We start from the raw sequence: 15,656 nt of genomic DNA on the forward strand, positions 1-15,656 counted from the left end.
AACCATCTCATATAACCTTCCCATATTTATTAACTATTTATTCAAACATAAAATGTACTTTTGAAGTACCTAACAAGAAAAAATGGTTTTCTTCTTTCTTAAAACTGCAACCATCAAAAGAGCATAGAAGTCGGTGTTTTAAATCAAAGTTTAATCCACAGACAAATAAAACGTCTTATCTACTACAATAACACCCAAACTATTTTATCATTTTTATTTTTGAACCAATAAAAATGGAATAAAAGCGATAAATCAATCCTTTATGTTGTCTTATGTTTAGGTGAACAACTCGAGAGTACTAGGTGTGATGTATGAGCAGAAGACAGGCAGAGAGACTATCCTGGACAGTGAGAAGGAACCGCTGTTGGAGGTTAGGTTTGACGGCAACGGACTTCCTCTCTCCTGGCAACCTGGGCAGACATCACTCCCCGTCAACATCACTTATGACAGGTAAGATAAGATTAGATGCTGACATACCAAAATGTATTTTTCGAGAAAAGCATGACTGAAGGATTAGTGTTGATGGATGAGATGATAGATTTATTACTGGACAAAGTCTGGGAAAATATCATAATTCTTTTCCATCCAACAATTTCTGAAAAATAAGTGATTGTTGCTAATTATTAGACAGTGTGTTTGTTTATTTCATCAACAAATATTCGTAAAAAGTTTTAGGTGTTAATAAAAGTATTGAGAACCTAAGAATGTTTATGATTTATTTACATTTAGTATTTACAGTTTTAGTATAAGTAATACATGCATATTCTAGGGTTTTAGTGTTGTTAACAAGTTTCCTTTCCTTTACAGATTTAACAGAATAGAGAGTTGGGCGTGGGGTGTACAGTCGGAACACTACAGTTATGACAGACATGGACTGCTGGCAGAAATCAAGACCAAACAGGATGGAAGCACTCTATTCTCCTACAATGACGGAAACATGGTAGGAATACAATACTAAAAATAGTTAGTAAAATGAAAACAATACTGTTTTTCAATACCTACTGTACAATAGTTAACATTTTCATTCACAAAATGCCCATCCTCAATGCTCAAGTTATAGAGGTTGAGATGTTTGAACTTAAAATTAGGCATCCTGTTTTGTGTTTTTGGTTGGAATACTGGAGTGTAGCAAAGTAAATATGAGTATGACATAAGTAAGTAAATGCATCAATTAGCTACTTTGTGTGATATAATCAATGCAAGGAAGCCTGCTTTGTCAGGTAACTGTAGGAAAAATTAATTTACTTTTATCAACTCATACTCCTTACATTCCTCTGTAGATGTGGTCTAGTACCACCCGGTAGTGTTCCTTAAGTTTTTCTGTTGAACACCTCCAATCTCTGTACACTGTCCCATCTCCACTTGCTTCCATATTTTTTAAATTAATTTTCTTCTTGGTTAAGTTCTAAGGTACCGGTACTGTATATTTATTTTTCTGTCTAACCAAAAGTATTGGTCAATTTGTCCTATTGTGAACTTCGCTTTTAATAATAATGTCTTGTAATTAATTGTGTAACGTTCTTAGCTTCAATATTTCAAATATTTGAACAAACTTCATACATTTGTAAATTATCTATTTATGATATGTACCATCCTGTCTCACAGCTCAGTCACATAACCCTGCCGAGTGGTCGCAAGTTCACACTGCTGTATGATGAGCTGGGAGGCCTACGTCACGTAATGCTGCCGTCTGGAACACGTCACTCGTTTTCAGCACAGCCGTCCATCGGTTTCATACGTTACACATACACTCCCCCAGGGTCCACCCGAGCATACCTCCAGCACTTCACCCACGGGGGACATCTCCTACAGACTGTCTATCCAGGGGATGGTGCTCGTGTACTGTACAGATACCACAACTCTGACCAACTGGCTGAGGTAGGTGGTTTGTCATTACATGCATATCCTCCTCCTACCCTTCCACCAACTCCTCCTCTCCACAGTAAATCTTCCTCAATTTTATGCTATCTCATTCTCATCTCCTCTTTCTTCTTCACAACTCAGCTGATGTTAAACAGTAAAAAAGCTGCACAGATCATGTCTATTCTACACTTATCTTATATTGATATCCTTTACTCTTATATGAGCAATGTTTGCTTGTATGCTTGTATGCTTGCTTGCACAAAGATCTTGAAAACGGCTTCGACGATTTCCTTGAATGATGTAAATAATAATAAGTAAGTAATAATTAAAGACTGCAAACAAAATCTAATTACGTAAAAAAAATTAATTGAAAGTCAAAACTTTCATTGGCCTTATGGGTTGCTAAATATTATAATTTTCCGGGAAAGTTTGTGAGTCATGGAAATCAATGGTAAATGGTCATGGATAGTCATGGAAATTAATGACGAATCTTCTGTGGACACCCTGATACATTTAAATTTAAATTAATAATACCCGGATTAATGAGCTGGTGTCACCTGTCTGCCATGTTATCATGAGATATCTGGCGCTAAACAACACCACTTGCGACGTTGCCAATTCTACCAGGCCGCGGCCTGGAGTTAAAGGTGGCCGTGCTTGAGCTTGAGATACAAATGTGTGTCGACTGTTACTGAACCTATTGAATCAATCCCATCTACCAATTGCAACTTATTTATATATTTTCCCCACCAGGTTGTTCATGGCGACGGAGTGACTCAGATCAAGCATGTTCCCAACACCAACCTGCCTAGTCAGATTCTGCACACAGAGAAGGACTTTGAGTATCGGTGGGACTACCAGTATAGTGGCGGACTACTGCAGGAGGAGCGACTGGACTACAGTCCCAAGACTGGCCTGAGCAACGCCAAGTTCACCTACCAGTACGATGACAACTTCCGAGTCATCTCTGTTCAAGGAAGGATCGGAGGACAGAGTCTACCTGAGCACGTGGTGCAATACAATGCTCGGACAGGGGCTAAACAGCAACTGGGTCAGTTCACGGTAAGTAGGCAAAAGGAAGATATACTAATGTATTTTTTGTTTATCCATATTATTCATAGTTATATATTCTTTATTTGAGATAACAACATGTTACTATCATAGGGTAAGACAAGAATCATTCTTCCCATCTTTCATCATCTTTCTTCCCAACATACTCATAGGTCTTGGTTTTTGTTAAAGACGTTTGCTTTTAAGTAGCATTAAAGTGTTGAGTGTCTAATTGAACAGTAATCAATGGTGCTGACTGTTCTAGCATGGAGCCTGCTTAAAAACATAACAAAAAATGTTTCTTACATTTGAAATATTCCATTTAGTATTACACATCGTTCTATAAAGTGGTTGCTGGTATGAGAAGGCTTGGTAAATGAGAAATAATTCATTCACACTCAAGAAGTACAACAAAACTACACTGTTCACATGAATCTTGGACTCTATGACAAAAATTACTTATAATAATCATGCTTTCACAGTTTTTATTGTAATATAAACATAACATATATTGCATAAATTATGTAAAATCTCATCATTTGTCACAGCTGAGTTGGCCCCAAGACAACGAGACTTCCCTGTCTGACGGGACAGCTGTGTTCAGCCGAGTCACCAACTCATACTTTCAAGTAGCTTCAGTCTCCGTAACCATCCACACGGTCGAAGTGTTCCGGATGGAGTTTGCTTACGACTCTAGGAAGTGAGTTTATCTTGAAAAATTATCTGTAACTTCCAGGGAAGCCTAGGCACCAAATTGCAACTGAGACTTATGTCAAACCTCTAAAGTACAATTAAGATTAGTTTTGCCACCATAACTTGAATTATTTGTGCTCTTTTGATGTTTTAAATAGTTAATGAAAACTATAAAAGTAATAAGTGGAATTGAATACATGTCCATCCCAGTTTAAACCTTCCAGCCGTAACTTTTTTAATATTCATTGACATTTACTAATTTTATTACAAGTTACTTCAAAATTTTTATAAATACAATGAATAAACTTATTTTAAAAATTCCTTTTTTTCAGTCGCGTCAGCCAAACCCGAACTTACACCCGGAACGTAGGTGTCAACATGTATACCAACATCAAGAACTTGACATACGACCCCGATGGACAGTTGGCAGCAGTGGAGGCCCAGGAACCTTGGGGATTCAAGTATGACAACAATGGAAACATGCTACATCTTACATACAGGTGTGCAACCTACGGACAGTGTTGTATATGTCAATATTTTAATTGTATAGGATTAAATTGGTCTATAGTTCGGCCGCTTAGAAAACGACCTGCTCGCTAATGCTAAACCAATGCTGGAGGAGGTCGCTTTCTAAGCGGCCGAACTATAGTAATACTTGCTGTAGGTATAATAATTGTTCCATATTGCAACAGCAAAGGTTGTAGGTACAACCATAAGAAAAGTCAGTGATGTAGCTAAGGTTCAAAACTGGACCAAGCTTTCCTTGAACATTAGGCTTATAACGGATATAACGAATAGTCCGGGCCAAAGAAAAAGCTGATTGTATTTAGTAACAAAGCTAGACTGGCTGTCCCACTCCATTACACTTGTCATTGACCAATATTCAACTTATATTAGCCTCCCAAAATGTGGTCAGTTACCGATTTCTTTTATTTACAAAAACTAGAGGGTAGGAAAACATAATGGACATATCTGACCAATATAGTGGCTCAAGCAAGACCCTTGAAAAATCCGTCTTGTTATTCAACTTTAGCATAATTGGATGATGATTGGTTTTGAGTACCGGTACTCAATCATGAAGTGAAGCTTAAAATTTACCAATTTCATTTTAAATTATTAAGGTTTTACTTACATGTTGTACTGTCTGTTGTAGGGCAAACACAATCCCAATGGAGTACAACGTGATGGATCGAATAGTGAAGCTCGGTGACGGAATGTACAGATATGACAACAGAGGTTTGGTGGTGCAGAACGCAAGAGAGGAGAAATTCCACTACAATGCCAAGGGATTGTTGGTGAGAACTTATGTCGAACATGTTGCTTTGAAACCTATTCCTTTCCAAAGAAAACACTGGCACAACCATATTTTTCATTTCCAACATTTGTTATTTTGTTACACTTAAGAAGAAGAAGTGTTAATGTACATGATTATTGATTTTGGTTGTTATTTCCAGATAAGAGCCACCAAGCGAGGGAGGTTTGATGTACGATACTACTATGATCACTTGGACAGACTCGCCACGAGGAAGGACAACTATGGAAATGTCACACAGTTCTTCTACACCAATCACCAGAGGCCTAACGAGGTAAAACTACAATGATTTCAAACAGATTTTTTACAAAATTGTTTACATGATTAAAAAAAGCCCATGGTTTTATATTTATTAAAACTATTAAAATTACTATCTAACAACAAGTTTGATTTTAGATAATATCATTAACTCATAGCCCCAATGACAAATGGTATCTGGATCTGGAAATGGTCTTGCTTTTAAAATAAGCAACTTTCAGAATTGAGCACTAAAACCACTCACATACCCAGCTACCCAGTCACTCACATATTCTTACAATTATATTCTTAATGGTGTATGCTAAAATCCAACCCTGACCAAATATTGTAATTCTGTTCAACAACAATGTTGTAGGTTTCCCAGATCTACAGTCCCCGTGATGGCAAGTTGATGACGTTGGTGTATGACGACAGAGGACACCTGATCTTTGCCCAAGTTTACCGCCACAAGTACTACATCGCCACAGACCAGTGTGGTACGCCAGTCATGGTGTTTAACCAATATGGTGAAGGCATTCGGGAGATCATGAGGTCCCCTTACGGCCACATTGTGTACGACTCCAACCCGTACCTCTACCTTCCTGTGGACTTCTGCGGAGGTCTTTTGGATCAGGTAAAATCTTTGTGATACTTTTATGTGTTTAGTTTTTTGGGGAAATACTATTTTGATCTGTAATATTACAAAGGGTTTTTGTCTATTTCTATGTCTTTTCTTGGTAAATGCAACAACCACTGAGCTAAGCAGAAATTGTTAGCAAAGGTAGTTAATGAACCTGGCCAATACTTTGGCTAATTAATTTCCTTAAAATTCTCTCAGGACGGGAGAATCAAAAGTTTAGGTGGAGCTTTAGAAATTAAATATTATTTGGTATACATTGCAACAACAAGTAAAGCACAATGTTTATATTTGCTCTGGTTTACTTTGTTTATATTTTGCTAGTTATTTGAAATTGAGCTGAATAGTGAGGCCTTGGCGAATACAGCTTATAAGAGTTGTTTGATGTAATGGAATCTAAAATCAAAATATGTGTATAAGGCCAAACACACAAGTTGTTAAATATTGAATCGTTATATTTCTACATCAGTCACACTGTTTCCACCATTCAGTATTGCTTCATGTTCATATTACTAAGTCAATATAACTTGCCTTTTTAGCTGTCAGAATTATTATAAAAAAAAAACAGAAAATACTAAAACCTAACAACACTCCATGCAACACAACTATGTAAGACATAAGACATAAGACATATTTTATTTACACAATACGTTCTTTATAAAGTACATTTCATACATAAGAACAGGTGTTTCGTCATAGTGATGTATTTTATAGTAAAATTAATAGTTAAAATAATTAAAATAAACTCATGTAGGATATCAGAGAATTTTTATCTACATTATAGGGTTCTCCAAAAATTCGTCAAGTGAATAGTAGGCTTTCTCAATTATTTTATCTTTTATTTTATCTTTGAATTGAGTAGCATTTAAAGTTTTAAGATACAAGGGTAATTCATTGTACAATCTAAGTCCCATATATTGAGGGCTGTTCCTAAAAGTCGTCAATTTGTGATGTGGTAATCTGAAATTATATTTATTCCTTGTATTATAATTATGTGTAAATTTGACTACATCTGACAAATTTTCCTTAGTGTTATGTATCCAATTTAGAATTTCATTTATGTATAATCCAAAAATGGTGTGAATTCTAAGATTTTTAAACAGGTTTTTACATGATTTTCTCCTTTTTGATTTGGTTAAGATTCTAATAATTTTTTTCTGTAAAATTAGTAGGGATTTAACTTCTGTTGACACTCCCCACAGTATGATTCCATACCTCAAGATGGATTCAACGTATCCATAGTAAACTGTGATACATGTATCCTGAGGTACACAGTTTATCAGGTGAAAGAAAGCAAAAGAAATAGATCTTAGTTTGCCTTTCATCTTATCTATGTGAATCTTCCAATTAATATGAGTATCAAGCAATACACCCAAAAATCTATGAGATTCTACTAAATTTGGAATTTTATCAAGAATTACATTGTTTTTTAAAGAAAATTTAATTATATGAGTTTTATCAATATTCAGCTTTAAACCATTATCTGTAAACCAATTTTTCATACAATCCAAAGTGTTTTCTATTGATACAATTAAGTTATTTACTGAATCCTCTCTTATGATTGCTGTTGTATCATCAGCAAATAAGATTAAATCTCTGCCAATAGCTTTTGGAAGGTCATTAATAAAGATCAGGAAAAACAGAGGGCCCAATATTGACCCTTGAGGTACACCATAATTAGATAAATTCCAGTTTGACATATGTTTCACACCGTTTTTGGTCACTATTGTTCTATACTTTCTGTTCTGTAAATAAGAGTCTAATAAAGAAAAACTTTTACCCTTTATACCATAGTCTTTTAATTTAGAAAGCAAAATTGAATGATCCACACAATCAAAGGCTTTAGACAGGTCACAGAAAACACCAGCAGTAGTTTCAGACCTGTCCAAAGCCTTTGTAACATCATTGATAAATTCAATCAGTGCACTGTTGGTGCTGAATGTCTTTCTAAACCCAAACTGTTTTTCATCAAACAAATCATTGCTGTTAAAATAGTTTACTAGCCGGAAATTGATAACTTTTTCAAATATCTTTGAAAAATTACTTAAAACAGATATTGGGCGGTAGTTATTTATATCGGTTCTAGCCCCTTTTTTGTATATCGGAGTAATATGAGAGTATTTCAATTTTTCCGGGAAAATACCACATTCAAAACATTTATTAATTATATCTGAGAGGGGTTCAGCAATTTTATTTGCTACTGCTTTGATGAGTGAAATGGGAACTTCATCCCAACCCACCGATGTCTTATTTTTCAAAGAAAATATTATTTTTAAAATTTCATTTTTGTTGGTTGGTTCAAAGTTGTACAGTGAACACCCCTTTATATCCACAGATATTTTCATATTTGGATGGACACCCTTTACAATAGGATTTGGCAAGTTTAAGCTATTAACAACATTCAAAAAAAAAGAATTAAAAGTTTTGGCAACAACATTTTGGTCTTCAATTAATTCATTATTAGAGACTTTTAATGAAATATGATTGCCACAACTATCCTCTTTTCTAATGCCTAATTCGTTATTTACAACTTTCCACATAGCTTTTGGTTTATTTAATGCATTATTTATATATTTGCTGTTAGACCTTTTTTTAGAACTGTTTACAACTTTACGAAATATCTTTTTATAAGACTTTACATAGTTAAGAAAAATTGGGTCAGTACTGGTTTTGGCTTGCCAATGCAACTCACGCTTTCTTTTGCTAGAAACCTTGATACCTGTTGTTACCCAATCCAATATAACAGTTTTTATCTTAGATTTCTTTTTTACAGCCTTTAGTGGGAAATAATGATTATGTTACTTGAATGGTATGTTGTTAAGTTGACTATAACAATGTGAGTTACACTTTAGGTAGCATATAGGCATTGGCAAACACCCCTGACATGACACAAGTTTTTTTCCACAAGAAAATAATGGTCGGGTGTTGCAGGTGACATCTTTGGTTCACATGTCCGGAGGGAAGGTTTACGACCCTCTCATTGGTCAATGGATGTCTCCAATGTGGGAGGACGTACTCAACAGAGTGACCAACCCGAGGCAGCTGCATCTCTACCGCTTCAACGGCAACGACCCCATCAACGTCGGTCAGGCGCAGAGACATCTTGCTGGTAAGTGCGTCTTCTGTAATATTCAATACGGTTGGTGCTCTTTTTGAAGAAGTTAGAGGTCTCTTTTAACCTTGACTTTGTGTGTTCACGTGGGCGTCAAGGGTAAGCGTGAAATGTTTCTAGCAAAGCAGGGGTGAGCTAGTACAGAACAAGAATGAAATATAAAGATCAATTTGAAGTGGCAGCTCAGGGAGGCAAACCTCTCTGTCCCGGTTTTATATTTTGTTGCGCTACCGACTGAACCAACAACTCACCTGCCATTAGTGTGCCCTTCAGAATTGTCATTTAAGTTACATAAATACAAAGACATACTCTTATACTATGAATGAACAAATGTTAAACTTCTAATCCAAATTAATAATGTAAATAATATGATTCGATAAGAGGATTTCATCTTTTTTCATGACTTTACATAGCTTTTGAAAGTTTTGATGATGATTAATTTCTTTATATTTACTTATCTCCTATGAGTGGCCACTCATTACCACATTTGGATCTTGGCCTCATCAACACAGCCCCTCCAGTAGGTTCATTCAGCAGCATCTTTCCAAACTTCCTCATATCCTTCCATCCTGGTCTTGTTTTTTGCTTTCCAGCCTAGTCTTCTGTCTCCTGGAACTTAACTCGATACATTTTTTGTTTGTGTTTTTACTACGGTATTAAGTTCTGCTCTTTCCTTAAAATATGTACAATCCAAAGAAACATCTGGCTTTTAATCTCTCCCTCAGTATCTGCATCTTAAACAGATTTTTGTGTTTGACTTCTTTCAAATAATTTAATTTTCAAAAGTCTTGGCATCAACTTTTCTGCATAAAATTTAGTGTGTATTTTACTAAATGACAATCATATAAATTATTTTGCAGATGAAGAGAGCTGGTTGTCGCGGCTTGGCTATGACTTGTCAAGTTTAGCTCCTCAGTTATCCAAGCAGCAAGGCGTCCCTCAGACTGACAAGTTCAGAGTCACCTCAGGGTTCTACTCTCAACTGAGCCAGAAGATGATGACAGGAGGGCTCAGCTCCCTCAGTCACCCAGAGGCTAAGATGAGACTAGATCCTCTCAGTCCGGCACTAGCGTCCAGCCGAGCTCAGCCGACCAAGTCTGTCTAGTGAGTTGAAACTAGGATAAATTATCAACTACTATGCATGTTGAAGCCACGATGTTCAGTTTTATCAAAAACATGAGTCAATAGCTTAAGCAATTATTTCACGGACTGAGTGATATACTTTGTGTAGTATTGAACTATTTTAAGCTGAATATGAATGCAGAGTATGTAACGCAGTGGATGATCTTCGTAGCTTTATCAGCTTTTGATTAGGATCGGCCGTTTCTTTAGCCAGGATCATTTATTAAGCCCAATTATATGCAATGTTTCCTTTCTGTTTGGCTTTATAGACATTGGTGTATTAGAAAGAAATCAGTTATTTACACCAGTACACTGCCGTGGCTCCATTCAACTACGTTCATTTTTAGTTGGTATGTCTATTTCTATTTATTGCCAAAACTGTTATCCGAACAAACGTTCTTAAAGTTTAGTGATAGGTACATGGACCTTGAAAGTCAAAGCAAATTGTAGGCTTGGACACAACAAGAATGATTACCTCATTTATACAAAAAAAGGGACAGCTCTAGGTTCAAAGACATAACTCCACTGTTGGTAATTCTGAAAATAACATCAATTCCTGATGTCTATACATTGTTAAAAAAAGGAGATTATGATATTACACTACAATTATAACAGTATGTTTATTCTGCACAGTGGCATGACGTCGCAGCACATACAGAACTGGCTGCTACAGCCAGGTTCTTCCTCAGAGCCTCCATTTGGAAGAGGGATCCTAGTCTCGCGTCAAGCCGGCAACCGGGCGGTCGTCCATAGTGTTCCTACAGCAAACGCCATCTACAGAGACGTCATCACGTCTGTTTTCAACAACACGTTCCTGTTACCGTTCACTCTAGTTGCACACGGGGCGCTGCAAGATGCGTTCCACTTTGTGAAGGAAGACGCGTGGCGAGCGTCTGAAGACAGAGCACAGCTCAAGCGCTTCGGATCCCAGTTCAACACGACTTTCCACGAGAAAGACGGTGAAGCTGGATCTGGGAAGGTAGAGTGGTTGATATCAGTTTTAATATTAGTTTTGGCAAGAGCTATTCATACTTTAAAAGACAAAACTAGTATTTTTGCTGTTTGTGTTTTTAGGATTGCTATTTTTTTATTTTTTACTTACAAGTTTTAAATAATTTTAGGTATCACAATTATGATTTTTTTTACAACGACCCAAGCAAAAGAATTACCGTAATCAATAAAGGTATTATAACAGCATTATAACTTAAGTAATAAAAAATTATATTTTTGCTAATTGATTTATTAATGAGAAACTTCCATTTTGAATTATTTATATACTAGAGTAACATTGTTAATTCCTTAATATTCTAATAATTCTTCTAACTCCCATTGCAGGTTCTTGATGTGAGAATACACCGTCCGAACGCAGTGATAAACCTGCGCTACGGAACCACACTGACGCGGGAACGCCAGAGGCTGCTGCACCATTGCAAGACAGCAGCCCTGCGCAAGGCGTGGCATCGAGAACGTGACGCTCTGCGCAACAACGTCCCCGCAGCGTGGGACTGGTCACAACAAGAGGCTGACGAGATACTGAAGCTGGGAGCAGCAACCGGATATGATGGGGAATATATCCGAGACGTAGACAGATATCCAGAACTGGCTGAGGATCCGTACAACATTAGGTTTGTCAAGAAGGCCCAAAGTCGGCGATAGTACACAGGGTAGAGTTTAACATGGCGCTAGACAATAGTGGAAGCAAAATATGATTTTAAGGTGCTACGAATAGTCACAACAAATTTTTTCGGTTTGTGAACGAAAACGTAACAATGTTCTTAAGGTTAACTCCTAACATTTTCGCTTCCACTTTTGAACTACGTACAGAATGAGTTGTGATAGTATTTTTTGACGATGGTTCTCTTTTCTGAGACTTTGATGTGATTTAACTTATTTAAATTGAAAAAACAATTTACTGATGTATGACGTCAGAATCGAGTCGACACTACATTCCCGAGAACGTTTGAGATTTTCTCGAATTTTTATGAGATATTTGTAAATAGCGATTAATTTTATATGAGTGCTTGTCCAATCCACACCATAATGTTGTTCTTTGTTACCTTTGTGTAAATAAAAAGATATCTTTTAATCGTCTAGCCTTATCTATATCTAGATATACGAATGGTACTTATCGGTCAAAGTATTTTTCTGAAACAGAATAATTTTGTAAGAGTCGTTTCAGCTTGGGGTCCCTCTGAATGGTGCTGAAGTGTTTTGATTTCACTGTTGTCTAAAGCCTGTTTAAAGATAAGTTAGGTGTATAAGTCTGTATATTGATAACTACGTTAGAACTTTGTATCAGCCTTTCGTACTTTCATTATGGTATATGACGCAACAACTGGAATCGTTTAAAATCACAACCCTTTGTAAAGAGAAATGCTGGAGAAACGACGTTACCTCGAATAAACCGTTTCAAGCTTTTGAATTCTGATCATTACATTCATAGAGAGCGTCTAGTGAATTGTAAATATACCAAAATGTGCGCTACATTGAATCCTAAAGTTGTCCTTAAAATCAAAGTATATTTTTATGATCATTATTGCCTATTTAAAATAAGCGTTTTAGAATATCAATTTATTAGTGATAAAATGCCTTTCTGGGCGAGTACGTGTAATATATGCATGGTATGTTTCATGTAAGCTTGACCAATATTTTTATCAGTTGTCGGTGTCCGTAGAGCATGTACAATCCGTCTTTGTCAGAATCTATATTCCAGTTGTTGCACAATATATGTTTTCTACTCAAATTTACTCGATTCACGATATAAGGAATATACTCAAATGACTTTTGAATGAGCGAGTGAAAGGAAAATTTAACGTTTTATACAGAGTGATGATTTTTTAGAGCTTATGTAAATAAAAGTATTAATATTGTCAGAGAATTATGTAAAAATAGAATATTTTGTCAGGCCTATGTCGAATGAGTGTGTGAATCTTCGAGTGTGTATGGTGTGAAAACGGAATTATTTAAGTAATGTTTCTATTTATATGTAACAAGACTTAGAATATATAAATATATATATGTTATATGTTTACCTCGTTCCCAAAATCATTTAGACTGTTAAAGAGGCTTAGTTTGAGTAGTTTGATCAAATTTTCAACTTCCTAATTTTTAGTTTTTGCTATTGATCTCAAATTTGTTATTTATTTAGAACACATTGCATTGAAATAACTTTTTAAATTGTTTCATTACATCACATGTATTTACTGAACTTCTTTTATTTTTTACTTTTTGTATTAGTGTATTTGATATCCGACTATTGTTATTGTATTATATTATATTTGTATATGTATTTTATTGTAAATGTTTTAGGCTACTGATTATCTTGATTGTGTTACCTAATTTCCTTTTAGGATGGTAAAATTTTATCTTTTAGTGATAACTATTCTTGTTTACGGATATTTAGGGTTCAAATAATTTTCCAAAATGTTTTATCAGTTTCCTAATTTTGTTTATGGTAATAGTTTTGATTTGAGGTATCACAATAAAAGCTGTATATGAAGACATTCATACATGCAACTGTGAATAATGTTTTGAGACACCGTAAAATCAGAAAACAGAAGAGAAATTTGTTAGTTACTAAAACTAATCTCCTAACATTGATTTTACATTGAATATTTTTGTTTGTCTCAAAGTACTGTGTTCCTAATGATTCTTCAAAGGTCTGTCATGAGATTTCTTTGTCTGTGTACAATGCACTTTAGTCCTACAATAGATGTCAGATGTTTCCTTCATTGATGTTGCTCTCTGAAACTGCATCCATTTGTTTTCTCTAATAAATGTTTAGTAAATTTATTTACTTTCCTCTTCTTGGTGTATTCAGGAGAATGATCAGTACTTCAATCATATAAGAATCTATTTATCATTGCCATCTTTTCCAGACTTTACCTAGGGATTAAATATTGTATGCATCTTAGTCAGAAGGGATGTGCAGACTAAGTCAATAAGTTCTCTAATGAGACTGAAATATTTGTGTAAAAAAATCTTGATTTATTGAGACCTAATCAATGGCCAACCATACTCCTGAACGTTATTTTTTTAATATACCTCTAAAAAGTCTTTGACAACATTAACTCAACCAACTCATCTTCTCTACCTCCTGAAACCCGCAACTCGTTTCAAACACTCAAACTACCTTCTTATTCCCTAACAGGTTTTCCAAACTATAGTGATATTGTGATATTGATATACTGATTTTTCCCTGGATAAATCAAGATGAGAGAGTATATATGTTATTCTTGAATGGACGAAAGAATGGTTGTAAACAGTTAGTTTCCCTCGGTCTGCTCCTAGATTATGTGACGACTGATCAGTTTTCATATGTGTTGACTAACGTGTATTATTGACAAGCTTACAGAGTACAGCCTTATTTGCATATAATTTTATACTAGAGGCCCCCCAGATCAGTTAGATGCTAGAGTTCCCTTTGCATCTTAGAAATTCCAATTTTGTAGAAATTAAAATCCTTATTTCATTACATTTTGCATCAAAAGGAATTTAACTTGATGGGTGTTTCTGTGTTCTTAGCAGTTACGTTGTTTTTTGTTTGTTTTTTATTTGTTTTTTTTAGGTAGGAACGCAAACAATCAAATTATCCGTCCAAAGTAATCACAATTTTCAACTTTCAAGACATTAAGTAGTTTTTTTAATATTATTTCTTTACTTAAAAGTACAATTCATTTTTTTCTGAAACATGTTAAACTAAAATAAATGTTGTTTGAACTTACAACTGTTTATGCATGTGCTTAATCCAGTGAGAAAATCCAATAAATAGTCATATTGCATTTTTTTCTAATTTGAAGGCCAGAAACACCCATCGAGTGATTTACCATATTTAATCATATTTTGTTTAATTCAGAAAGATATTTTTATCAGAAACATTCCTACCCCATGAGACAGTTACAGATTAGTGTGTGTATCGACTATTACACAAGTATTGTCAATTGTTTATAATGTAATGGCATCGGAGTTCCCGCACATGTACTGTATATCTGACATACGCAATGTAATTCACTTTATGTTTTTTCTGGAATATGTCATATTCCTGAAGTGGGAATGTGGAATCTTTACACAGCTTCTTATAACATGTTACCATATAAAACCCTTAAGTATTTTTTGTATCGGTGGAATATGGACTGTAACTTTATGTTAATTGATATTTCAGATGTCAGTGTTATTTTGATATTACATGTTACCTATGTATAGCATACTCTGTATTCGTGGATTTTTTTGTCGTACGATTGTAATTATTTATTTATTGTACATTTTTTAATAATTTCTGAACTGCCAAATCAATTTTATGTAGAAATAGATTTTAACAAATTTAATGGATGTTTTTATTACCTCTGTTTATTTTTATCAGTTGTGTGAGAAATGAGAGATGTGAATACAAAGTTCTGCAAACAAACATTAAACTGTAGCCTAGTAATTAGGGATCCATGTCATATTAAATGGAATACACTTAATATACAGAAAGGCAATGCTACGAAACTATATGTGTACCCTGTGTATATAATATGAAACCTCTTTACTGAACTTGGCCATGGACGATTCTTAGCTAATCTGTATGACATTCTGACATTCATACAAACTGTAGCTGTCAAATAGCTGTCCAGATTTAGCTAAGTCAGTAT

At 35.0% G+C, this 15,656-nt stretch overlaps 1 protein-coding gene across 1 annotated transcript in view; it reads left to right on the top strand.

The window, feature by feature from the left end:
* Positions 1–14,181, top strand: part of LOC128988526 (teneurin-a-like) — a 207,535-nt gene extending 193,354 nt beyond the window's left edge. Inside the window, exons 30-42 of the mRNA XM_054409902.1 lie at positions 281–450; positions 808–940; positions 1,606–1,878; positions 2,617–2,925; positions 3,462–3,613; positions 3,939–4,106; positions 4,760–4,901; positions 5,061–5,192; positions 5,532–5,789; positions 8,724–8,901; positions 9,765–10,008; positions 10,660–11,005; positions 11,362–14,181. Of these exons, the coding sequence (XP_054265877.1) occupies positions 281–450; positions 808–940; positions 1,606–1,878; positions 2,617–2,925; positions 3,462–3,613; positions 3,939–4,106; positions 4,760–4,901; positions 5,061–5,192; positions 5,532–5,789; positions 8,724–8,901; positions 9,765–10,008; positions 10,660–11,005; positions 11,362–11,682 (2,826 nt within the window). The 3' untranslated portion in view covers positions 11,683–14,181. The remainder of the gene's footprint in view (positions 1–280; positions 451–807; positions 941–1,605; positions 1,879–2,616; positions 2,926–3,461; positions 3,614–3,938; positions 4,107–4,759; positions 4,902–5,060; positions 5,193–5,531; positions 5,790–8,723; positions 8,902–9,764; positions 10,009–10,659; positions 11,006–11,361) is intronic.
* The last annotated feature ends 1,475 nt before the right edge of the window (positions 14,182–15,656 follow it).

This window comes from Macrosteles quadrilineatus, unplaced genomic scaffold (genome assembly GCF_028750875.1).
Source record: "Macrosteles quadrilineatus isolate MER2022 unplaced genomic scaffold, UCM_ALF_1.0 Scaffold_3__2_contigs__length_128488019, whole genome shotgun sequence".
NCBI classification, from domain to species: Eukaryota; Metazoa; Arthropoda; class Insecta; order Hemiptera; family Cicadellidae; genus Macrosteles; species Macrosteles quadrilineatus.